This window comes from Ostrinia nubilalis, chromosome 23, assembly GCF_963855985.1.
Source record: "Ostrinia nubilalis chromosome 23, ilOstNubi1.1, whole genome shotgun sequence".
In the NCBI taxonomy this organism is placed as follows: domain Eukaryota; kingdom Metazoa; phylum Arthropoda; class Insecta; order Lepidoptera; family Crambidae; genus Ostrinia; species Ostrinia nubilalis.
In genome coordinates, this window is record NC_087110.1 from 8855595 (window position 1) to 8880595 (window position 25001).

Consider the following 25001-nt stretch of genomic DNA (forward strand, 5'->3'; position numbering starts at 1 on the left):
CTTTGTAGACAAGCTGTAAAAAAACAACAATTAGTTTAGTTTTATTCATTCACCACTTTATTTCCCCTCATTTTAGAGCGATAGAACCTCGTCCCAGAGCTGGGAGTCTACCTCCAGGAGCGAATCTGGAGCTTCCATCAGCGTTTTCCACGTACACCGACATCATTGAGAGAATCGGCCACAGGTTCCCTAACTTGAAGAGCAAGAGCGACAGATTTCATAGGGTAGGCCATGGCTTTGGAGGGTGATTTGGTTAACTAAAAACTAACGATTTTAAGTGTTATTTTGAAGTTTAATGTATCTAATAAGCTTTGGTGATCACTAACAGCATTATTAGTTACTGGTGGCTAAATCTTGAAGAAAAAAAGCAAAATAAAGAATCCGAGAAGTCTTGACGTACGTACTTATGGTAAGCACACTGAAAATCATAGATTGTACCTACTAACTAGCTCGCCACATTATAATGTTGTTTAATGTAAAACGTTGTTAAATAACTGTTTTATCATTGGCCGTTAATGTACCAAGTTAGTGTGGAATACAGGTACATTGATTTGCCATTAAGGTGGAGGCTAACATCACACTATCTATTGTACAAACAGGACCCCATTAAGTACCATATGTTTACTAAGTTAGGTTTAGGTAATAAATGAGTCATTTAAATGATAAAATGAACTCGTAACAAAGAACAAAGTCTGAATTTGAAATTGTTCTTTCAACAAAAATGTGTTAGAAATTTGAAAAGTGGCAAAGAAAGGGCGTTAAACAAACGAATATTTTAATTAAAACATCGTCGGGCTAAGGGCGGGTACTGTACATAATACCTATGTGTAAGGTATGTGTATAAATAAGTGAAACTCCTGTAAACACCAAACTTTAAATGGAACAATCAAATGTGTTTGGCTTACAGCCAAAAATCGCAAAATGCCTACAGCGCGGGATTGTTTCATAAAATTTTTATGTTGTAATGTTTTTGTATCGCGCGAATTCGTGTCAATGCTTTTTTTAATAGAAGTAAACGTAATCAAACGTGAGTTGACCTTTGAATTCCAAACGATAGCTTTGTTTTTTTTAAATGAGTTGTAAGTTATCATTACTTTTGGCGCTTTGCAGCAGTCTTAGTACCAAAATGCCAGCACATCATGCGTAAGGGGCAAGGGCTAAGAGGTTGTTCCCTCGCCAATCTAGTTTGGCGCAAAACTGGACTGTCATTTATGAACACACTGCTGTCTGGATACTATAACACATGAAGATAACTTCCAATGATACATATTATGATGTCTACTTATAAATTGATAGAAGCAATAGTGCCGCCGGAATCAAATTCAGGTCGGTTCAATTGAGAAACCATTTTTGTTGATTGTTCTATTATTGTTGTTGAATACTAATCTACCAAACGTTATCTGCGAGGGATAAAACTCATTTGTTCCTCACGGAATAATCTGTAGCAACTAGCATGTAGCTAACGTTATCTGCGAGGGATAAAAAAATAACACCATTTGTTCCTCACGGAATGATTTCAGTAAGTGGTAAGTTATCTAATAAGTGATGACGTCGTGATTGTTTTGTATGGAATTCTTACAATGCGCATCTGATCTACACACTGTGATCTTAAAGTTAAACCAGGTCCTAAATCGGTAACTAAAGCTGTGAAGAACGAGTCCATAATCGGATATCCGGATAATCGTGATTCTACTGTACCAAATAAATCTTTGTTTTGTCACCTGTCATCCCCTTTGCACTGCAACTGGAGGGAAGTCGAATCTTAACTTCGAACTCCTATGTTCTTATTAATTTCGTTGCGGGTCCAATGGCAGTTTAACTTTCCCCCGGACCAACTTGACCTTTGGGTTGGGTTTTTATTGGAGGTCTGTAGATCCTGGTTATACAGGAGTTTTTTTGTACCTGATAAATTAAATTTCCCATTCTCGTTTCCAGTACCTCCTCAAGAACACGCGGCTGAGCGACGTGAACAAACGGCTGAAGGCTCAAATCTGGAGCTCCGTCGTCACCATCGTGCTGGTGGAAGCGAAGAATCTGCCTGCTATGGATATTGACACTAGATCCAGCGACCCGTACTGCAAGTTTAGGTGTGTAAGGCAATCTAGACTTTACAGTTTTGTAATATAGGTATTACCACAGGTATTACCTACTAACAGATTACGCTGAAAGGCACGCAGCTAGTTTTTCAGATTTGTGGTCCAAAGGTTATAAACAAAAGAAGTAATTAGATCCACGTAGGTGAAGCCGCGAGCGGAACGCTGGTTTATTTTTAAAACGCATTACCTACCTACTTAATAATAGTAGCTATTACTGCTGAACTTACTTACTTAATACTTATGTAGGGAAACAGGCAGGCATTACCCAACATGTGACTGTTTATTGTACCTACTTACCGTTAAGTAGTATTTTTTTAAGTGCTTACCTAATAAGAAACTTATACTTACTTACTTTCTATTCTATGAAGTTCTAATCAATAGGGCGTCTTTCCCCAGGTTAGGCAACGAAAAATACAAGAGCAAGGTGGTGTGGAAGACTCTCCATCCGTCCTGGTTGGAGCAGTTCGACCTTCACCTGTACGATGACCAGGAACAGATATTGGAGGTCACCGTTTGGGATAAGGACAAGCAGACGAAAGACGACTACATTGGAAGGTAATATTCACAGAAAAAATACAGGTTGTAAGTAGGTAATAATAGTAAGTACATAGTAATTACGCCCTAAAAAGTGTGACTTCATCGCAGCGAATGGTGTAGCGATTCAGTAGCGGCGACAGCTTTGTATTAATTTGAATAACAACTATCTTTTTCATTGGATTTTCACAGCCTTTCAGGGTTTTTCCAATAACTTATTTCTTCGAAAGTTTTTTAAAACTTTCAAGCCCTGGCACAGTGGTGATTGGCCAAAATGACAGTTCTATGTTGCCAGTACGAAATAAAAAAACAAGTCCCTATTTTCAGGGTATTTTCACAAAAACTCATATTTAAATTGTTTCCAGGTGCACAATAGACCTATCAAAATTAGAGAGAGAAATAACACACAACATTTGGCAGGACTTGGAAGATGGAAATGGTCAGATATTTCTTTTGTTAACGATAAGTGGGACCACTCAGTCGGAAACTATTACAGATTTGGCGAGCTATAGAGAAAATCCGAGAGACATAGAAATAATTGAAAGGAGATACGTAGGTTTTCTTTTTATTTTATTATAACTAGGTAAAATATTTGTTGTTCGTATAATAATAAACAAAAACCTTTTTTTGTCCAGGCGTGGCATCGCTTAAATGAAAATTCTAGCGGAGTTGGCTGGCTTTGCGTCAAAGTTTACGGTGCTAAAGGATTAGCGGCTGCGGATTTGGGTGGCAAATCGGATCCATTTTGTGTACTAGAACTTGGAAATGCCAGGCTACAAACGCATACTGAGTACAAAACTTTAGCACCGAATTGGATGAAGATATTCACTTTGTAAGTATTGTGTCCATGAATATTATAATTTTAACCATTGAGTGGTTTAAGTAAACTATTGTGATCATGATGTTTTACAGCACAGTTAAGGACATAAGTTCTATCCTAGAACTTACAGTGTATGATGAAGACCATGATCATAAAGTTGAGTTCTTAGGGAAATTAGCAGTACCACTGCTAAATATTAGAAATGGAGAAAAGAGGTGGTATGCTCTAAAGGACAAAAAAATGAGAGCCCGAGCAAAAGGAAACTATCCACAAATACAATTAGAGATGACTGTAATTTGGAATCCGGTAAGCCTTAGTCGCTTATAAATCAAATTGATAATAATGTAGTTATCATTTTTATTTTTTCACTTTTATCCTTTTAACTCATATTTTTACATTGAAAGGACCACTAAATTTAGTTAAATATCTTTATTACAGTTAAAAGCAGCAATCAGAGTTGTAAATCCAAAAGAACCAAAATACATGCACCAAGAAGCTAAATTTAAGAGACAGTTGTTTATTAGAAATGTTATGAGGTTAAAAGCTATTATAATGTGGTTCATTGAAGTTGGGAAAATATTACAGTGAGTATCACTTAAATCAAATAGGTATGATAAGTAGGTTACAAACATGAGTCAATAATGATGTTCATTTATTTTGTTTTACCCTTTTTCAGAGACTGTTTTGAATGGGAGTCAAGAATCCGATCATTCTTTGGGCTCTTGGTTTGGCTTGCATTCTGTTATTATTATGAAATGTGGATGTTGCCGTTTCTTATTCTCGTCTTCTTTACTAGAAATTGGCTCATCTATAGACTGACAGGTATTGTTAATAATTATTTTACGCATTATGAATCCTGTTATTACTTTTTTATTTTTGCATTGCATTCAGCATTAGTTTGGTTTTATTTTAGAACGACTTTTCTGTTTATTTTAGTTCCGTTAAAACCCATCCCACGAAAATCACAGAGTAGTTCATGGACATGCCTATCCATTTTTCGTAGTAAGTTGGTTAATTCATCAGTTGTACTTGTAACCTGTACGTAATTATGTGTAATCAGTGTTTTAAGCACGTCTTAATACTAAATGTGAGCAATGTTATGGTCTTATTAACTGCACTGTACCTACATCAAAATGTTATGTTGTCGATCGGTGTTTATTATTAAATAGATATTGTATTTATTTTAGTCACTCTACCTAACCTTTTTGTTCTACAGGAGGCAATCCTTTACTAGTACCGGTTGATGACGAAGATTTGCTAGCAGAAGAAGACGATGAAGATGATGGTGATAAGGTACATTGTTGCACTTAATTAATGTGAAAACCATTTATTTTTACTCTGAATAATCTTAAACAAATCGATCCATTTTTTTAAACTGCTGAAAATTTTTACAGGAGGAAAAAAAATCTTTAAAAGAAAGACTGCAGGCAATTCAAGAAGTTACACAGACTGTGCAAAATGCTATTGGATACGTTGCATCTTTAGGAGAAGCTGTTAAAAAGTAAAGAAATTATGATTATTTAAAGATACTATACACAATATTGAATTCTATGTAATCAGTCACATTAAAATATTGTTTTATTATTTACAGCTTAATGAATTTCACAGTGCCATATCTGAGTTATATAGCAATAATAATGTTGTTTGGAGCAATGTTAGTTCTGTATGTAATACCATTAAGGTATCTTTTAATGGCGTGGGGTAAGTACTTGCATCAAAAAACAATATCAATAAGTACCTACTAGAAAAAGTTAGAATGGTATTCATTAAAATATTGAAATTCTTTTTAGGTATTAATAAGTTTACTCGAAAGATTTTAAGACCACACACGATACCAAACAACGAAGTCTTAGACTTACTTTCGAGGATACCAGACGATGAAACACTTGTAAGTAATAAGTACTATTTAATCGTATAAAAAACCAGGCATAATACAAGCTGTAAGTTAATTTCGTAGAGCCTACCAGGTATTTTATCTGTGTGTTGCAAAATGTAAGAAACTAAATTAATTTCCTTTTCTTTCATAATTTTCATTTCTTTAGTACTTTTGATTTGGTATTTCATTATAGTCAATTATTACGTCTTTTTTTACGTACAATAAATTTCTTTCTATCTACGTGCTGTGCAAAAATTAAATAATATGCCTCTGATGATAATTAACATTTTTTCTTATTTTATAGTTGGACTGCCGAGAGCTAAAACCACACCCTCCGAGTGAACACCGACGGGATGCAAGAAAGAAACACAAAGTGTCGTAACACAGTCCGTTAACGATCCGGGAAAGGATCAGACGTTTTATTTCTAAGGCAACTAGTACGAAAAACAACAAGGAATAACTTAGCTATCCGATCGACTTGCCAAACAGTTAAAAGTGATGATAAACCCATTGTGATTTTCCCTATCCATATCTTAAATAGCAAGCAAGATATTATAGATTTTATATTTAAAAGACTTTCATGAACGGATTACTCTGGTGAAAGCTACTTAAAAAAAGATTGCAATATAATATTGTTGTTTTTAAAACCGTGTAATAATAATATGATACATTGTACCTATTTATAAACTATGACTATCATAATAATTTGCACAATGTTCATGAAAATTGGGCAGGTTCCATTTGTCCACAAATTCCATAATCATTAAGTACATGAATTAAAAAAAGAATCCATATTTTTGTTACAAAAATAATTACAAACATTATTTTTAAGGTTTTCCTATATTTTGTGTGCTTGATTGTAGCTGGAGGCGTTCAGATTGTGGTAATAAACTGTGATTCTGAAAGATCTAATGCTAAATTAATTATTGAATTAATTGTAGCAGTCAACATGACACCAACTACTGATAAGGTTAGGATAATAAAAGCTGCTATGGAGTATGGTCCAATAATACCTATCTATGCGCCATGAACAAATAACACAGTAAGTGAGATAGTTTGCTAGAAAAATAACAAATTTAACTAATTTTCGTCCTCTATTGAAAACCTCCATAGCGCTCTGAAGTATAAAATTATAAATGCATGTAAGTCCCAATGTAAAAAAGCATTTTACTGTAAAAATTAGATAGGATTTTTAAAATGCAATTTTGTATTGAATACCTGTATTGTTACATTATTGTTAAGTTTACTAAAATATGAGATGAAACTTTTTATTATTTAGTTTAGTGCTAATATTTTATAAGTAGGTTTAGTCCGTTCCTCAACACATTAACAATCAAAAATATTAATAACACACAATAGTATAAGACTGAGACCAATCTCATTTGTAGCTAAAATAAATTACAAGGTAGATAGGAAATAATTAATTGTAAATACTAAAATAAATAAGAATGTACATTTTATTCTGAATTTAAGCGATTACTGTGGGCTTTTTCCATTCCAATTATCATATTGTTAAATTATTATGTACCTATTATAAAATAGCTTTAGTATATTGTATAAAATAATCACTATTTACCGATATTAATTTCCTGTTCAAGCTAAAAAATCTTATAATTTTTTTATAAGCTCTAGCAAAAATTCAGTCTTGTATCTTCATTTTGCAAAGATTTTCATTCAGGTAATTCTTTATTCTAAAACCGTTTACTTAAATACTAATCTAGTATGAACTAAACTGTAAAAAGTACTCAATCAAGTTACTTATTATAATGTCAATCTTATCTACTTTTTTTCTAAAGTACTTCCTTACTAAATTTTCAAAATCAACATCTTTTAGATATTATCATTCACTTATCTTAATGATAGATCTAAGCATTTGTAAATTCTAGTCAATTGCTTCTTTCTGAAGCTATGTTCCTGGAAATATTTTTACTATTTTACACAATTTTGGTTACGCGCACAGCTTAGTGTATCACTCTATTGATTCAAGCACTCTTGCACATGACTTTATAGATAGTATAGTATCAGTAACAGCCGCATAAAATGTGATATTTATAAAACATAATGTTGAAATTAGTAATTATCATAAATGATAAAATGTTTGTTAGTTAAATATAATAAAACAAAATAATGTGTTTCCAAACATTGGCGTTCTATCTCGTTTTTATTGAGTTTTCTGTTAACTTTAAGAAATTATCCACTATAATGATTATGGTGTTAACCTATTTGAATCTAATATTGAATCTTTAAAATGCAGCTAAAAATATTTAAAATGAATTGTTATTAAGTTGTTAATGTATCAACTATGTCGAAGCTTCTTTTTATTAAAGGAAATAATATTATTAATTGTTTTGGGACAAGTTTAAAATCGTATATTGTTGAACTAAAAGTTTAACTTGCCTACCGACTCATTTTTAAATTGATTGTACCATTGCTCTTCCTTTATTCATAAGTCTTCCCTGTTTATGTGTAATCAGATTTACTTAGGCACTAATGCAGTCATTCATCATCATCATCATCATCATTTCAGCCACAGGACGTCCACTGCTGAACATAGGCCTCCCCCAATGACTTCCACATCGCACGGTTGGTAGCGGCCTGCATCCAGCGCCTTCCCGCTACCTTTATCAGGCGACCTGATGCAGTCATTGATTTTATTCAAATCTCATTTCATCGTGTTTAGCTTTTTGCTTCATTCACAAATTTTCACAAAAAATATTTTTCATCAATATTTTTTTACATTGTGAACTAGTTACATTAACTTTCAAATTCTCAAATCTTCCAATTCAATGCCATTGTTTTAGATAAGTAAGTTTAAATAGCACAAAAAGTGATGAACAATGTTAACGCTTTCATATTTTAAAATATTAAAAGTGATAAAATTTATAATTTTGTGTATTCTTTATCTCTCTATTTTTTTTATAATGGTCAATAATATTAATATGATAATGTGGAATTAGAAGTTAACGGCACAAAACTGCCAGTCTGGTAAAATAAAATTATTTCAATAATTTTTAAATATTATCTAACTCAATATACCGTTGAATTTTGCGATGACGTTTTTACCTCTTTTTCACCATGTTTTTACCTATCATCCTGATCCTGAAATCCAAATTTTTTCTTAAGAAATTTAAGAATTTTAATAGGAAAAATCTTCATTTCTCACAATAATAATAGAATCAAAATTAATGCCATGTAAGTAAGATGAAATTATTGTCATGCTTGATTTAAGCGTGATTTTATTCTATAAAACTAAAAATAAAACTTATATAAAAAAGTTTACAAGTTATTACGCTAGATGGCAGTATGATCACTACGCATTTCGACGCAGGGACATTTTGAATTATATCCTGGCAACACCAATAAAAAAATCGAGGCGGCCATTACTTCTGTCTGTCATTGTCTTGTCAACGAGTCGTGGCCGCGGGTGATCTGCCAAAGTACCAATTACATTTCCAAAAAAATCGCCCGTAACTACCTAAAACAATGGGTTCCAAATTGCAAGAGTACAAAGACACCTTAGAGCGCAGCTTAGTCGACAAAAGCAAACCGTGGACCAAATATTTCGACAAGGCTGAGCAGAGGACCGGCGTGAACAGAGTTTACCTATTCGTTGGTGAGTGCACCTTTTTTCGCGTTTATTTATATCCTTAGCGGTCGCTTTGACGTTGGTTCTTTTGTGCAGGTTTGGTCGCGTTCACCGGTTTATATTTAGTGTTCGGTTTTGGAGCTGAGCTGATATGCAACACGATTGGGTTCGTGTACCCAGCCTACATGTCAATGAAGGCGTTGGAGTCCCCTCAGAAGGATGACGACACGAAATGGTTGACGTACTGGGTGGTGTACGCGTGTTTCTCGGTCGTGGAGTACTTCTCAGACTTCATTGTCGGCTGGTTCCCGCTCTACTGGTTAATAAAGGTTAGTATTTCAAGCCATATGTTTCAGCTTAATTACTCATCAATGAAAGTAGTGAAAGGTCACTGTAACCTTAACTTTTGGATTTTTTTTATCTCTGCAAAAAATTTAAAGTGCTAGGTTAACCAGTTCTTTTATCAGGAAAAGTTAAACTGCTTTTACCTAAAGAACACACAAACCTGAAGAGATTTTTTTTTAAACATAACCTTTAATTTACAAATTAGTGTGTAGTGATCATTTATTTAAAACTTCTACTTTGCCTTGAACTAGGGTATCAGTGAGTCATAAAATTTGTCCAAAGATTATGATATTCATACACTTTTAAATTATGATCTTATCTTATCTAAAGATATATTTTTTTATCATATAGTTTACTAGGTAACTAAGATCATTGGAAAGTTGATAAAAAAAGGTGAGATCTTCAGTAATCTTCATTTAGAATGGTACCAAACTGTTTCACATTGTTAGTGAATAGTGAATTAGAAATCAATTGTTAAGACCGCTAACAATAATAATTGATTTCTATTGTGTCTCAATTCACGGGGCTTGAAGGGTTCAAATAAAAAGCATATTTCATTTACGTTTATTGTAAATCAATCTTAGTCTCTGGTCAAAATACTCCACACACATTGAATTAGATCAATATTCAATAATCTAGTTTTTTTTCAGTCCAGTTAATTGTGAATCTTCTCTGCATTATGTTCACATTCTTTGTCTTATTTTACTATGATACATACCTACATTGTTGGTCTACCAGCCTATCAAACCCCAGGCAGTCGCATAAGATCATGTAACAATTTATTTCTATTGTCTTGATTTGTAGGGCTTGAAGGTTTACTGACACCTCACCTCCAATATTATTATTTGCTGAATTGCAGTCTCCCCTTGAAGTTACTTTCTCTTTTAGTTTGATAAAACCTGTACAAGTATTTAAAAACCATTTCTTAGCATAATCTGATATTGTCCCAAAGTGATAATACAACAAGCTTTATGTGACATGAAAAGGACATGTCTTAATATAATTTCTTTGTTCATTCACACTCATCGTTTCACATCTGTGTACAGACAACTTACTTTAAATCTACAAAAACATTTTAAATGCATTACCCTAATTACTTATTGTGTGGGTCATTATTCCACTGTTTACAAAGTGTATTTATAATAGCTGTTAGCAAATTGATAACAGCAAGCTATCTACCCATTTATTAATAGGTTTTCCCCATTGGGAGTTGTACTTTTAAATGTTACCGTTGAATTAATGTTTTTAGAAAAACTTGTAATTTTTGTTGTATGACTGAAGCAGAAAATTTTAAGTAATCCTGTCTGGCGATGAAGCAAATGTATAATGAATACATGACAAAAGTTCTTGTTTGAGCAACTATGAGGATATTCGAAGATAATTGTCTTTAGAATACAAATTACTTGTTTATGTTATTAATAAATACTCGTATGTAGATTCAATACAAAGTCCAAACGGTTGTTTTGTTCAAAACTTGCTACCATACCTCTTTCAACTATGACATTTGTTTAAAAAAACTGATTAGCTAAATAGTGAAGTTTAAAAATTGCGATGGGTTTACCAATGCCTCCGTACTTCAGCTTTTTTTTTATTTACCAAAATTGTGCATGTTTGGTGCACTCATAACCATATGAGTGCACCAAACATGCACAATTTTGGTAAATAAAAAAAAAGCTGAAGTACGGAGGCATTGGTAAACCCATCGCAATTTTTAAACTTCGGTTCGGGTTCGAGGATATATATCAAGGGATATATATCAAGATATATATCGGATATACACCACTACATTTTTATCACCGGAAAAAAAAAATCTGGGTAATGAGTTATTGATACTGATCCTATTTATGCAAAAAAAAAAGTTAAATAAAGCTACTCAAAATTTCATCCCAAAATTGGTAATATTTGGACACACGCGTCGCTAGCACTATTTACGCTCAACGCAAGGCCGCCCGTTACTATGGAGAGAGATGCGACGTTGCCGGCCCGACGCTTCCTAAAGGCGGCGGTGTACGTTTGTTGTGCGGCCATTATCACCCGCGAGCCACGAGCGAGAGGGCGGCGCGGGGCCGCGGCCCGCGCCGCCCTCTCGCTCTTCCGGCCGCCGGCCGCGGTCGGTCAGTTGCGCGCGCGCGAGCTCTTTATCGGTCGTGAAGTGTCTTGTTAACATTGTATCAATCAAGTCAATAGTGTCGTGCAATTATTACGTTGTCTTACCAATTCACCTCACGTGAATACGTGTTAATGATACGTGCATTATTATTCTTGGCCGGAGAAATTGTGTAGTGCAGTTTTGCGACTGTACCGGGACAGCCACACTTCAGCACGATGCAGGGTGCTTATCAAAGCATTGAATTTTGCCGGTCCTAAGGCCGATCCTAAGCCCGGGTAAGTATGAAGGGAAAGTTGAATTATTTTTATTATTTTACCTAAGCGCCTACTAAAACCACCGTCTAAAACTGTTCGCACCACTCAGCTGTTATGGCGGATCTTCTATTCTATCTATGATCTATGATCTCGCTCAACATCCTAGAGAATTGGGCATGGCTGAAAACCAGTGTTGCAAGGATATCTCCTTACAACGTAGACTGAGCCAGGTCCAATTGCCTTCTGTGTACTTCATATTATTATAGTTGTAAGTCTAACTACCTGTACCTGTCTAATGGTTCGAAGGCAATAAATACATTTTTTATTTTTATTTCATTTATTTTTTATCTTAAATTCACGAACTACGAACGACGCGCGATCTCAATTGGAGTTACACAGTAGGTATTATTATTAACTAGTGTTAAAAACTCACAGAAATACAACGTGACGTATTACGTAATTACTAAATTACTGTTTTCGTCCTTTGCCCTGCGTTCAATTACAATTCTAATTACCTACTTGAAATGTTGCAATAAAAATAGCCTAAGATAGGTAGCTAAGTAATACATTATTATTATTCTGTGATGATAACACTGAAAGCCGCTGTTTTGGCAGATCTTTGAATTACATATTTCTTTTAAAGTCGTAGTAGCCTCGTAACGACACATTGGTGTGTATTCGTAACGTATTCACAGTAGGTAGGTATTTCATTGTATTATTAACTTACAATTAGTGTTAACAGTCAGAATACCACGTAAAGAAGTACGTAAGTGTAATGAAACACTTATTAGAACTCAAAATTACTTGAAATGTTGCATTATAATGGTCTAAATTAGTAATAATAACACTGGAAGCGTGGTCAAGGCGTGAGCGAGACAGACAGATCAATGTGCGAGCGCGTACGACTACTCTACTGAATGAACGAGCAGCGGAGTGGCCCAGCTGTGACGCGTAAAATAGGGACTAAAGAAAATTTAATAAAAAAATTAACTTTATAAAATTTTTTTTTTTTTTTACTTTATAATTTTCACACATTTCTACATAACCTGTTAAAAATTTTCCGGTGATAAAAAAGTAGTAGTGTATATCCGATATATATCAAGCCGGTTTTGATGATATATATCAACTTTTAAAATTTGTTACTGTATTTGTACTTTTTGACATAAGATTTTTATTTTTTTAGTTGATTTTGCCGTATTTCTAAGATATTTTATGTTTTTGCTTTATTTGTTTGATTTTAAGTTTTAAAAACATTAAAAACATGTTTATGTAACACATATGCAATAGTATTCATGAATAATACAATAAAATAATACTATGGCCTTCATACAAAATTGATATATATCAAAGTTGATATATATCGGATATATATCATAAATATCCGATATTTTGATATTTATAATAAATATCGGATATTTTCGAACCCTGCTCATAACACTAATACAGAATCACTTATTACTAATGCATACAACCACAGAGTGCTTTGCCTTGATCCATTATTCTGTGTAAGGCCCAGAAAAAACGGTGAAACGCAACTGCAACGAAACTGCAACTTCTAGTTACTTTTGAGTTGCATCCAAGTTTCTGACTTAGATTCTGTTGAGAGACCACACATGACGCGACCAGTTTGAGCAGTTCAAATCGGTTTCAAACTGGTCGCGTCATGTGTTGTCTCTCAACGGATGCTATGGCAGAAACTTAGATGCAACTCAAAAGTAACTAGAAGTTGCAGTTTCGTTGCAGTTGCGTTTCACAGTGTGTTCTGGGCCTAAGGCTTCCAGTCAACAGATCTTCTATTGTTAACACTATACTTGGTCAGGGTCACTTTGTGTGGTACTCCTGATTTCCTCCATGCTAATTAGTGTGCTGTAGATGGAAATACTAATCGAATTAACTGCATTGTTAGACGTTGGATCGACTTGGTAGTATGCATTTTCCTTCTGCTGATGATGAGTAATAGAAAAGCTTTGGAACCATCTACAGCCTTGGCCAAAAGTATTGAGCACCCCGTAAATACTGATTATACATGATAACTATAAAATTAACTCTAAGATATTTGATAAAAACCTTTCTTTGATAGGTTTCGAAACATAAACTCACGTCTCAACGTGCAATAAAACACGTTTCGAGATGTTTAGCTATGATATTGTAGTATTGTTAGTCTTTGAAAAATCACAAAAAAACTTCTTCTGACCTCGCTGCTGAGTTATCAGCTGAAATTAATACGCCAATTTCTGCAAGAACAACTCGCAGAAGACTCCAAGAAGCTGGGCTTAAGGGCTGTAAAGCCAGAAAGAAGCCATGGCTCTCAGAAAAGAACAAAAAAGCTCGTTACGAGTAGGCTTTAAAATACCAAACTTTTACCGAGGCAGATTGGAAAAATATTGTATGGTCAGATGAATCAAACTTTGAGGTAAGTTAGCCAATATCATGTAATAACAATACGCGACAACAGAATTATAAAATTATATTTGTAAAAATAAATATTGGACCGAAAAACACTTAACAAAATTTCTTTACTTTACAGATTGTTGGCACACCTGGTGTGACATTTGTCCGTCGTCGAGTAGGCGAAGAATTTACTCCGGAGTGTGAGGTACCTATCGTCAAACATGGCGGCGGCAGTGTGATGGTCTGGGGGTGCATGAGCGCCGCAGGAGTTGGGGAAATGTTTGTGTGTGAAGGACGCATGGACTCTACAAAGTACATAAACGTTCTTGAATCCGCACTTCTGCCCTCGTTTACAACACTTTTTGGTGACACCAACATGGAGAGCGTCAAATTCCAGCAGGATAACGCACCTTGTCACAAACGATGGCTTGGTTTAGTGACAATAACATCGAGCTGCTTGAATGGCCTACCCAGTCACCAGACCTGAACCCCATCGAGCATTTGTGGGGTCTATTAAAGGGCAAGGTCCGGCGCCATTGAATAAAAACAAAAGAAGACCTAAAACGTCGCTTGCGGGAAGAGTGGAACGCTTTAACATGTGACGATTGTATTAAATTAGTACAATCTTTACCAAAAAGAATTTCTGCAGTAATTAAGGCAAAGGGTGGTCCAACAAAGTATTAATTTTTTGTTGTAAATAAACAATATAAAACTGTTAAAAACTGTTTTGATTCAGATACATGTATAATTCCTTAAAAATTAATAAATATCATGGGTGCTCAATACTTTTGGCCAAGGCTGTATATGTATTTTGAGATTAGAATTGTACCTACTAATCATTAAAAAGGCCAGCTTGGGGACTGTGGGTCATATTCACTTATACATATACACTAGTAAATTAGAGAGGGTTGTGCCCATGCAGTGGAGACTTGATGAAAAATAAATAAAGTATCCACTCAGATTTGAATACAATTGCCTCTATGTTTTTCCCTCTCGGCAATGATGATATCACACTTTTTCTTCAATGAAATAAGATTGTGCAACATAGTGTAGGCAGAAGATGATAAAGTAAATGACATAACAATCTAGAAGCGTCGTCAATGTTATACTGTTATTTACCATTTGCGTCGTTTAATGCACATGTTAATGATTTTTGTTGACACAGTGCAATTTACTTTCAGTAAGGTCATGTTGCATGTTTACGTCCATCGCCCTATTCGCAAATTACTCTGTAAAAAAAAATTGTTATACATAATTTGCCCCATTGCCCGCATGATAACGGTCCGTCATACAAAGTGATAAGCTCGCGTTCCCCTTTCAAAAATCAGAAAATAAAAAATATCCTATGTTCTCCGTGACAAATTATATTTTACCTAAACCTTCTTCATAAATCAAAATTGGTGATAACAGAATGAAAATTCGTTCAGTAGTAGCTTAATGCAAAAATACAGTAGAAGACTTTCTAAAATATGATTTAAAGATCTTGTCACGCCGCGGTGGCTCGAGACAATCAATTTTGAACCTTATGTATTAGCTGTCTAGACAATCGATTTTCTACCTTATCTACTTGCCAACTAAGTTGCAATTAATTTCCAGTGCATCTTCGTCATATGGTGCTACCTGCCCACCGAGTACAACGGCTCCCTGGTGATCTACTACCGCATCATCCGCCCGTACTACTTGAAGCACCATGACCGCATCGACAATATGGCCAACTCTGGTAAGACTTTTTTTACATTCGAAGCACGTACACAGTTGAGAAGGGTGGCTCAGTTACACTATGCGGGATATTGATTGAACTGAAAACGCGAACACGCACACCGAAGTATGGGCGACGCACGGCGAAACTAACTGATGTGTGTGTTTACACTATGTCTCGATCAATTTCCAGCATAGTGTAACTGCGCCATTAGAAAAGTAGCATAGCATCAAGCAAATGAGGATGATATGTAGTTAAAAATAAGGTATATTTTATTGATCCGAGGAGTATTATCGACTGTCTTTTACTAGGGTTCGGTTCTATCCCAACTAATATTATAAATGCGAAAGTAACTCTGTCTGTCTGTCTGTCTGTTACGCTTTCCCGCTTAAACCTCGCAACCGATTTTGATGAAATTTGGCATAGAGATAGTTTGAGTCCCGGGAAAGAACATAGGATAGTTTTTATCCCGGTTTTTGAAACAGGGACGCGCGCGATAAAGTTTTTCTGTGACAGACAAAATTCCACGCGGGCGAAGCCGCGGGCGGAAAGCTAGTTGTAGATAAAGTAACATACAAGATTTGTAGTGAACGAAATGAGTTCGTTTACCTACATTTGCTTGATGATGCTTATCTTTTCTCGTCTAAATAGATAACGTCTTGTGTATTTGTTCTGATTGGGACACGAAATCTCTCTCACAGAATGGATACTTGACTTTTTTTCGTGTGTACACATTAGATTAATGCTTCAAAAATACGCCCTCCGTTTTCGTACCCAGACTGATTTATCTATCGACAATTCGCCTCGGGCAAGAGATTACTAGAAATACTGGATACATAATTATTTGAAATTGTCTAGAATGTATTAGTGCTAAGGACAGACTTACTGAGAGTTTTTATTCTGATAAATGTTGGACCTTCGATTAGCCATTATTCTAGGAAAAATATCTAACTCACACACAGTATTTATTTGAAATTATATGATGTCACAAAGTAGGTAATATCACGGTAATACTATTACCGTGGTAATATTTAGTTTTTTTAAATAAAAAGTAGAATTTTTAATGACAAATTTTTTGTAGACCAACACCGACATCACGTTAATCTCGGTGGAACTACTACGTGTCATTAAGAGATCATCAAGAATTAATTCAAAAACATTACCATAGCAAATGTATGTATCAGTTTAGTACTTATGCAGTAGATACTCTCCACTCTTGAATATTAAAGTGTGTCTTTATGATGAACAATAAAAAAAAATACAGTAGGCTCGGATACTGTAGGCGCTTAACTCAGTGCCTGAGGTATGGCATCGGCATGGGAGGGGTAACATTGATTATGACGTGATGGCGAACCAATGGCACGCGTGCCAATGATGGCACTCGCCACAATATTTGAGGCACGCCACCAATCACAAAATTTATTATAAAAATAAACAGTAAATAATGTGTTTTGAATAAAGGCTATAGTATTTGCCCTTATCAGTTAGTGCCACTGTAGAGTAAGGTCCTGTCACTTGTACTTGATAGCATTTTTAGGTGTTATTTTGATGGCACGTCTATGCCTATATCAAAATTTTTTTTTAGAAAAGTGGCACGTTAATACATAAAGGTTCGCCATCCCTGTGATAGGCCATACAAATCTGAAGTCTGAAGTCTCGCTGACGTTTGACCGTCACAAAATCACCCTCCCGTGCCCCTCCCTTCCTTAGGCACTGACTGAGTAACTTAAGCGCTAGATCTATAAATTCTAAAAAGGTTATGACTTGACATTAATGTCATGTTTTATCGCAAATGAAGCGCAATGAATCGTCTTTGTACAGTGATGATTTTAATAAACAAGTTAAACAAAGAAAGAAAAAAAATCATAAAATTAGAACTAAGATTTTTGTGTAAGGTATTAAATTAATAGATTCGAATATTGGGAGAAAGCCTACTGACTTAAATTACCTTTTATATGAAAGTGAAACTTAAATCCGAGTAGGTATGTCGTGTCTTAATAAAACAATTAGTAATTATAAATTCTTATTACGATAATTAAGTTCACTTTCATTTTATATTATGAACCGCGTAGGTAATAATGCGAATTTTGTTAAATCATCGTCACTTAGCAATTTTAAAAATACAGTTACTATGTGAAACATGCCTTCGTTCATAAAATAGTTTCGCTAAGTAGTAGTAGAATGTATAATAACCTACATAACTGAAGTTTTTTTTACTATTAATACATGTACCTAAGTCTTTTTTCACGGGCTGGAAGACGTAGCGTGGGCAGGCCTCCTACTAGGTGGACCGACGATCTGGTGAAGGTCGCGGGAAGAGCCTGGATGCGGGCAGCGCAGGACCGTTCATTGTGGAAAACCTTGGGGGAGGCCTTTGTCCAGCAGTGGACGTCATTTGGCTGAAAAGAAAGAAAGAAGTCTTTTTCAGCGTGGTAATTAAATGTTTAAATGTGAAGTAAAAAACATCTATAGAAAACTTTCGAAGTTTACAATATCAATGGCATAAAGAAAACAACATGGTAATCGGTAACCATTCAAAAATATTAAAAGATAGTAATTCAGAATCCGTGTGAGGGTTATCAAAAAATCAACCTCACTTAAGTTAATACTTTAGTTTATTAAAAAATTACAATGCTTATCAGTAGCTTACTTATACAAAACGACAATATTTCTTTTAGTTAACCCCTTGGAATAACATAACCATGTATTGTTATTTAAATTTTATGACATAATAATATGTCTTTTTATTCCTTTCGCTGAGCACGAAGCAGTTTTTATTTGTTTTTTACTATTTATACACGCGGTGACGTCACTGTTACCAACGGTGGTGGAACTTTATTATATCCCTGCCATAGAATTGCCATTTTTAATATTTACTGCAATCGTGCGCTTGGGCACATTGGTATGGCCAATATCAAAATAGTCACCTTTATTGCGTTAAAAAGCATACAGTTTCTGTGACGTCACTTGATTAAAAAAATTCAATAGCTACAAACGGTACTAGTAAATTAGTACTTATTTACTTATCAATATTATTATCATCAATGTTGATGCGTTATTAAATCAACTATTTTGTTATACGACAAGTTAAGATTTTTATCACCTTTCTAGACGACACATTGAAGGCCGTTGTAAAGGAAATCAAGGATGACATCAAGCGGGATGTCATTGACATTAAGAAAAATGTCAGCAAATTTCTGAAGGACCTTTAAATGACCGTATGTAACTTACAGTCAGCTTTGCATGGGAAATATGCTTGCTTATGTAAACACATAACCAAATATTATGGGAAATGTAGAGGGTTTTGTATATTTTATGTTCTATGTCAAAGTAGTGTGCTTATTTTCGTCACATTTTTGTGTTGGTAGTCACAACGGGTCACGGAATATTTCTTTTTTTTTTTTAGCTTTTAGCACAGGGGCCGTTCAAGTATTACGTAAGCACCAAGAGGGGGTGGGGGGGTCTCTGTTTTGCTTATTTTGGATGACATGGGGGGGTAGGGGGGTCTAGATGATGATTACGTCATCGTTAGTTATTTACGTTTTTTCGGGGATTCCCGCAAATAATACATATGCGTAGGCACTCTCTTTGAGAACTGATTAGGGGAATTACCGCACATTAGGAAAATTACCGTGCGCTATTCACTTGTCCAATAATTAACTCTCGTGCCGACATTGCCCATTGAAATTTGAGAGTCGTAGTCCGCATATCATCAAAACACGCGGCCTTCCGCGCGCGCGTTTTGTTTGGATACTAAACGTATTGTAAGCATTGAAAGTTATCATTTGTGTTTATGTTGATGCATAATTGATGCAATTATGTTTGTTATGTTCTTTATTTCTGAATATATTTTTTTGTCCCAAACTCTGTGTGTATCAGTGAAACCTAATATTTTCATGAATTTTCCTATTTTAAAAAGGACAATATAAAAAACATTTATAACTAAAAATGTTTACGTAAACATAGGGGGAGGGGTAAGTGCTTTGCTTACTTTTGATGACAAGGGGGGCGGGGGGGCAAAAAATGGTAAGAAATCTGCTTACGTAATACTTGAACGGCCCCACATAACTAATGCAGAGTTTTTTTACCTCAATCTAACTTGAGGGTAAGTGATCAATGAGCTCTAAAATGATACATGACACCTATGTAGGAGAGCTGAAAAAGTTTCACTCGAGTTATTCTCATTCAGCATTATCTTTTAGTATATCTACCGTTGTTAAAAAAGATAGGTAATTGTTTTTGAATCGAAAATAAGACAAAATTATGATAATACAAGTTGTAGTATTCAGGAGTGGAAGTCAAATCAAAGTATTGTAAAAACAAATTGGCGTTTATGAAAAAAAATATAATAAAAATAAATACTGCAACCATCCCATTTTTTCTGATCTTTATAAAGTGGGCTCCTTAAAAAAAAAGGTTAACATTAATTTTAGCCTTTTTTCTCTTTTCATAAGCAATAAATGTCCAAGAGTTGGTGCAAGGGGCCAACACGAGAATACAACGGTCAATGAGAAAAATGTCCGACGCGCATTGTGTGTAGAAATTAATTTCATTCGTGGAGTACGTTTATTTTTATTTATTTTGTAGGCGTAGGTACTGTTGGGTATATCATTAGTTAGATAATTTTAGATTCCTCACTATATCGTTATACCCCGGTTCCTATAAAATTACTCAAATACATAATCCTCATTTGGTGCTGTAGGGTAAAAAGTCTAATGCCCGTTTTCACCATCAATCCCTAATTTTTAAGTGACCCCTATGAAAACAAAATTCCTGTTATGTGTTACCATAGGGGTCACTTAAAAATTTGGGATTGATGGTGAAAACAGGCATCAATCTCTGATAGCTCTGCTTTCGACTACTCCAACTTAGAAATCGAGATTTTATAATAAACTGACGTTTGTAACACTGATCGTCGTCGATCGGCGAAGTGTCAATTTGGCTGTTATCAAATGAGACAAGTCAAATATCTCTTTGTTCTGTTTTTCTTTCTATTTGTTAAAGCAGGGATGCACAAACTTACTGGGACCAGGAGCCAATCGGGCAGATACATGTTCTTCATAGTTTGGGTTTGGGAATTGGACATTTAGAAACCGGGGATTTAATTTTCATTATTTTGTAATGTTTTCGTAGAATGAACTCTAACTAGTAAATGTATTTAGTCTGTTTTATTAAGTAGATGATATTTTTAAGTCATAACCATTAAACACACCACAAACTCATACACCACCACTTATTTGTAGGTAAAGCAGACTAGAGCAATATTCAAAATTGAAAAAATTGGTAAGTTGTTTGGAAAATTGTGGCCAATGCTGTTGTAACTAACAAAGCTTCATATTTATTTTATATCTGGCAGGAAATAACAAAACTATATTTTATGCCTTATTAACCCTTTATACGGCAGTGGGAATATAGTTCCCATCATGTTTTAATAATAAAAAAACAATGAAAATTTCGTACTTGTTGTGCCCGTTAAAGGCTTAAAATAATATCCTCATTTAGCAATTATATATTTATGTTCTAATGAAACATTTATTTATGTATTTAGACTTGAGTAAACCGCTTACACTAATTTACTTTCATAATAGCTAGCTATAAATATGTATTGTACTGGTTATATTATATCACTAAGGTTCATTAACACTTGATTGAAAACCTTGAAAAGTGAAATGGCATAGTAATCTATTTATTATGAATATATCAAGATAAAGTCTGAAAAATTATAATAGTTTTTTAACGAACAATATTTTTCTTTGTTGCTAAGATGGCTGGTAGTAATTCAAATAGCTGCATAGTAACTAATTAATGGTTACATAATATTTTCTAAATAACACTAAAGAAACAAGAATTTTGTTTTATTTATTAGTGATGAGTTGCACCATCTAACTTTAACTTTAACAAACGTCAAAAATCTGTCAAACTTCATGCAAAAACACCGGTTATTATTACGATGAAAGTAAGTTAGTGCAACTCAGCCTTAGTGGTAAAATTAATTTAAACATGCGAAGTAAAATTTTACCAAACACATTATCATATAACAGTATGTGAACTGTGAATGTACTAAAGATAAAAGCGTGGTTATCGCATACTATTTGTACTTTGCCGTGACTATAGACCTGTTTGATACACGGTCTGGTGGGTACGTAACAATGAAAACCAGTTTGGTAGTCCCAAATCCCAGTTTAGAAACTACTTAAATTCAAGGCATTGTTTTTTTTTACTTTTATGGTAGAGTTAGCGTCACAGTTCGTGACACCCCAAGAAGCCAAAAAGTTAGCAACACGTCTTTGTTACAACTGAAATAAGGTTAAAGGTCAACTTTTTGGCCACTTACGGAGCCACGAACTACACTCGTCGTCAAATAATTCGCACCTCCCGCGACAAGCACTTTTAAACGTATGCATCCCCACTTCCCACCAATATTGGCACTACTTAAAAGCCTAGTTCTAAACTTGATTTCATTATAGGAAAGGTTTTTACCCCAAAAATGTGTCTTAAGAAGGATCCAGAGTCACTTCTTCAAAAAATAGGTAGTTACGCTTGAGCCAACTTTTATGGCTATAAAACTGTTAAGTTGGGATTAATCGCTATCCATCGGTTAAAGAGGACACGTGAGATCATTATTTGGTTTTATTACCATAAAAATTGGTCTAATTGATCCCAGAGGTGAGCCCAAAGTGAGGTCTTTTTTCAAGTCACATTTATGGTATATGTTAATCATTTATTAAGAAATTGAATGTATTTTTCTTTAAGGATATTTATTGGGCTTTCAAATAATACCAATATTGTTGGGGTACCATGATTGTGTCAGAAGAAAATCTTTAAAGTTCGCGTCGCGGAAGGTGCGATTTATTTGATGTTGAGTATATTTGACGCTGACTGCACTTGTAGTTGCAAATACATATTTTGCAATATTCAATTAAAATGTTACTAATGTATGGAGTTACTGCATACAATTTTACTGTGGTAAGAGTAGCAGTATTTCAGTTAGTTGTCTACTTTAGTTTGTGTTGCCTTATTTTCACATTTTATGAAAAGCGGTAAAAAGAAATCATAAATCTGAATTTATTAATTTAACAAACTTCTATCAGCAACACCGCACATTTATTTATAGACAACTAAAAGATGTCGATTCAATCAAGAAAGCAACGATTTCACACACGTCACTCACTATTCCAACTGTCATTGTTGATATTAATTCGTGTTTCGCGCACTGGCGATGGTTTGGCGACAAAACTACGGGTTATATTCTGCTGAAGTTGATTTGGTTGAAGTTGAACCACGTAGTTGAACCATATTATTAAAATAGTTTTAAGTAGATAGTTTATTGTATGTGTGTATTTATGTACAATCATAAGTATTTTTTGTGTGGATTGTTGAGGATTTTATTCTTAAATGTATTTTGATAGTCGCCTGGAAAATCTGAAAACTCTATTATAATATTTATTGATATGTTGTGACTAGCACTAACCCTTGGACGTTTAACATTATTTTCTGCCAGATTAGGTAACAAGGCCGATATTAAAATTAATTGATTGTTTATTTATTTAATTGTTTAATATTCATCTGCTTGCCTTAACGTCATGGCTACTGCACAACTTTGTCGTGTATCCTACAGGCAACAATTGACGCTCAACATGTTGCAAGTTGCTGTTGCTAGTAAGTAACAAGCTTCAACAAAAGTTTGTAGTCGATTTTCAACAAAGCAACATGTTGTGTCTCGATTTTGATACCTTGTGGATACATGGCTTTGTACAAACACTCAGTAGATTTTCCGTTACCATAGATTGTAAAAATCTAGATATAGTTTATTAGGCTATGATCTAAAATCAATTAACATTTATAGAGTAATAATTTATTTTAAGTTCAGATAAAAAACAAAGGCTTAATGCATTAGGTAGGTCCATCAACATTGTTGTAATTTTTGAATCTTCATCTGCTGCTATTATAATTCATGTTTTTTGGTTTTGGTTATGTTTTTATGTGAGAGAAAAATGGGTCATTTCCCATAAAGTTACTATTGAGCAAGTCTGACCTCTGTTAGGATGATGACGCTCACTTTGTTCTAGTCACACAGTTTATTTAAACCCAGAACTAGGCTGGCCCTAGATCTAACTAAAGTCCGGTGGCCGAGCAGATAGAATTTCGTACAATGACCCCAAGCTACCCTTATCGCTATTGCTGTCGCAACTGTGCGACGGGCGGCCGCAGCGAGTGTGCGAGCGATAAGGATGGAAAGCTTGGAGTCATTGTACGAAATTCTATCTGTTCAGCGATCGGACTTTAAATAACTATTGTATTTTCTAATGAATATTTTTTCTCTTTTCAGCCACCCGCTTGGTAGCAGATGCGGTTAGGAAGAACAACTAAGTAGTACGTCGTGACATTTGGGGGCGAAAGTACAAAATGGTTTTCAGCACCCGCTTTAGCTTTTAGCACAACACAGGCCTAAAATTTTACATTTGACGACCATTTATATGACATTTTACACCCAAAGGAGCCTGTATTCTCCGATGTTTGATGCAAACTTGCCTTCAGTTTTGTCAAGTCAATTAATAATTAGAAAATTGACGCTTGTTGATATAAAACTTTCAATTAGTTATTTATCAATTTTTAGAAAGTTTCATTGACTTTGAATAATCGAAAACATTTGCCTGATTTATGGAAATGCAATTTTGAAAGTACCTACCCGTATTTATAACGAAAACCATGTATTATTTTTAATTATTAAGTTGTTTTGTATAATCGTGACACAATTTTACATATTTCTTTTTTAGTTCTAAAATTTTAGTTGAATCTTCTCTTTTTGGCTGGTAAGATCTTTTAGGGATTAGAAATTAAGTAAATGCTTCGGTTAGTTTTTTTATTTCCCTATTGTAAGATCTCTTAGTGAAGCAATGAATTTCTATGTTTAATTTCCTTAAAGATTTGCTCAAGGAGTGTTGTCACAGTAATGTTGTTTTAAGTTTTTTCCTAAGATTGCATAATTGTTAGTTTTTTAAACACGTGTTACCCTAAAAATCCCCAATGATGCCAGAACTTTCATAGTTTTATTACCATTTTTATACTGTTGAAAGCCAAAGAGCTTTCGCATGGCCCTAATGAGGAATTTTGCCACATTTTGCTTGTATTTTAAACAAAGTTACCGATGTTACGTGCCTTTGATGTTTTGGCTGTCCGCGTAAATATTTGTACTCATTGAAGGAATTTTTTCACATAATAAAAGGAATTCATTGTATAAGTTTTAGTGTTTTATTTGTTTACAAATAAGTCTGTAAATATGGACGTTA

General features: G+C 34.4%; 2 protein-coding genes across 10 annotated transcripts in view; both read left to right on the forward strand.

Moving 5' to 3' along the window:
• LOC135083518 (multiple C2 and transmembrane domain-containing protein) overlaps nucleotides 1-8212 on the forward strand; it is a 28516-nt gene extending 20304 nt beyond the window's left edge. For 3 of the 6 annotated variants that reach the window (XM_063978281.1, XM_063978282.1, XM_063978283.1), the window contains exons 3-16: nucleotides 77-224; nucleotides 1936-2087; nucleotides 2493-2651; nucleotides 2996-3182; nucleotides 3266-3462; nucleotides 3543-3756; nucleotides 3889-4034; nucleotides 4127-4272; nucleotides 4387-4452; nucleotides 4667-4743; nucleotides 4845-4951; nucleotides 5042-5151; nucleotides 5241-5338; nucleotides 5631-8212. In XM_063978281.1, the coding sequence (XP_063834351.1) occupies nucleotides 77-224; nucleotides 1936-2087; nucleotides 2493-2651; nucleotides 2996-3182; nucleotides 3266-3462; nucleotides 3543-3756; nucleotides 3889-4034; nucleotides 4127-4272; nucleotides 4387-4452; nucleotides 4667-4743; nucleotides 4845-4951; nucleotides 5042-5151; nucleotides 5241-5338; nucleotides 5631-5708 (1885 nt within the window). In that variant the 3' untranslated portion in view covers nucleotides 5709-8212. The remainder of the gene's footprint in view (nucleotides 1-76; nucleotides 225-1935; nucleotides 2088-2492; nucleotides 2652-2995; nucleotides 3183-3265; nucleotides 3463-3542; nucleotides 3757-3888; nucleotides 4035-4126; nucleotides 4273-4386; nucleotides 4453-4666; nucleotides 4744-4844; nucleotides 4952-5041; nucleotides 5152-5240; nucleotides 5339-5630) is intronic. The other 3 variants (XM_063978286.1, XM_063978285.1, XM_063978284.1) reach the window with 2 other exon arrangements.
• A 492-nt stretch (nucleotides 8213-8704) lies between these two features.
• Nucleotides 8705-24952, forward strand: LOC135083351 (receptor expression-enhancing protein 5-like). 4 transcript variants are annotated; one of them, XM_063978084.1, is made up of 5 exons: nucleotides 8705-8939; nucleotides 9009-9241; nucleotides 15609-15732; nucleotides 18823-18929; nucleotides 24041-24952. In XM_063978084.1, the coding sequence occupies exons 1-4, from the start codon at nucleotides 8810-8812 to the stop codon at nucleotides 18921-18923; spliced, it is 588 nt and encodes a 195-aa protein (XP_063834154.1). In that variant the 5' UTR covers nucleotides 8705-8809; the 3' UTR covers nucleotides 18924-18929; nucleotides 24041-24952. The 4 variants fall into 4 exon arrangements, with proteins under 4 accessions (XP_063834154.1, XP_063834155.1, XP_063834157.1 ...); XM_063978085.1 differs by lacking the exon at nucleotides 24041-24952 and adding an exon at nucleotides 20955-20989; XM_063978087.1 differs by lacking the exon at nucleotides 18823-18929 and adding an exon at nucleotides 20955-20994 and having other exon boundaries at nucleotides 8706-8939.
• The last annotated feature ends 49 nt before the right edge of the window (nucleotides 24953-25001 follow it).